Consider the following 725-nt stretch of genomic DNA (forward strand, 5'->3'; position numbering starts at 1 on the left):
CCTGCCCTGGAAAGGGATTGCCATGGGGCTTCATCCTGCCCTGGCACGCTGCAGCATGGCTCCGCCAGAGCTTCGAGCCTTGCACCAAGTGCATTAACCCCGTGCAGAGCTGCTTAACGTCCCACTGCCCCCCGGGGCCGGGGACCCCCTGCGACCGTCCCCAGAGCTGCGGGGAGGACAGGGACGCGTGGGGGAGCCACCCTGGCCACGTACCTGGAGAAGGTGTTCCTGGCGTAGTGCATGATGCTGTCGAAATCGTATGTCTCACCCAGCGACTCCACCTCCTCCGGCTCCATCTTCAAGAAGTTGTACTCCTGCCCTGCAGAGGCAGGCGGGACGGGGACGCTGTCAGGGGGGTCCCCGGCTTCAGCAGCACCCCATGTCAGGGAGGAAGAGGAGGAGGAGGAGGGAGGCTGGTCCCTACCTGGCTGGATGTTCTCCCGGATGATGGAGACATGGTCATCCCGGTCAGGGCGTGTGTGCTCGTGCCAAAACCCGATGACGTGGCCCAGTTCGTGCACCACGATGCCAAATTTGTCACAGTTTTTGCCGATGGAGATGGCCTGGGGTCCCCCTCCTCGGCGGCCCACATAGGAACAGCACCTGGGGGGGGGCGGAGGTGGGTGGCACCGGCTGAGCCCCAGCTCACCAGGGGGATGCCCCTACCATGGGGGCATCCCGGTGCTTTCCCAGGTAAAGGCTTGAGTCAGGCCAGGAGCACCAGG

At 64.7% G+C, this 725-nt stretch overlaps 1 protein-coding gene across 1 annotated transcript in view; it reads right to left on the reverse strand.

Moving 5' to 3' along the window:
- BMP1 (bone morphogenetic protein 1) overlaps positions 1-725 on the reverse strand; it is a 15,183-nt gene that overhangs the window by 11,341 nt on the left and 3,117 nt on the right. Inside the window, 2 exon segments of the mRNA XM_035896120.1 lie at positions 193-319; positions 425-603. Coding sequence (XP_035752013.1) covers positions 193-319; positions 425-603 — 306 coding nt within the window.

Source organism: Egretta garzetta, unplaced genomic scaffold (genome assembly GCF_000687185.1).
Source record: "Egretta garzetta isolate BGI_Z169 unplaced genomic scaffold, ASM68718v1 scaffold366, whole genome shotgun sequence".
NCBI classification, from domain to species: domain Eukaryota; kingdom Metazoa; phylum Chordata; class Aves; order Pelecaniformes; family Ardeidae; genus Egretta; species Egretta garzetta.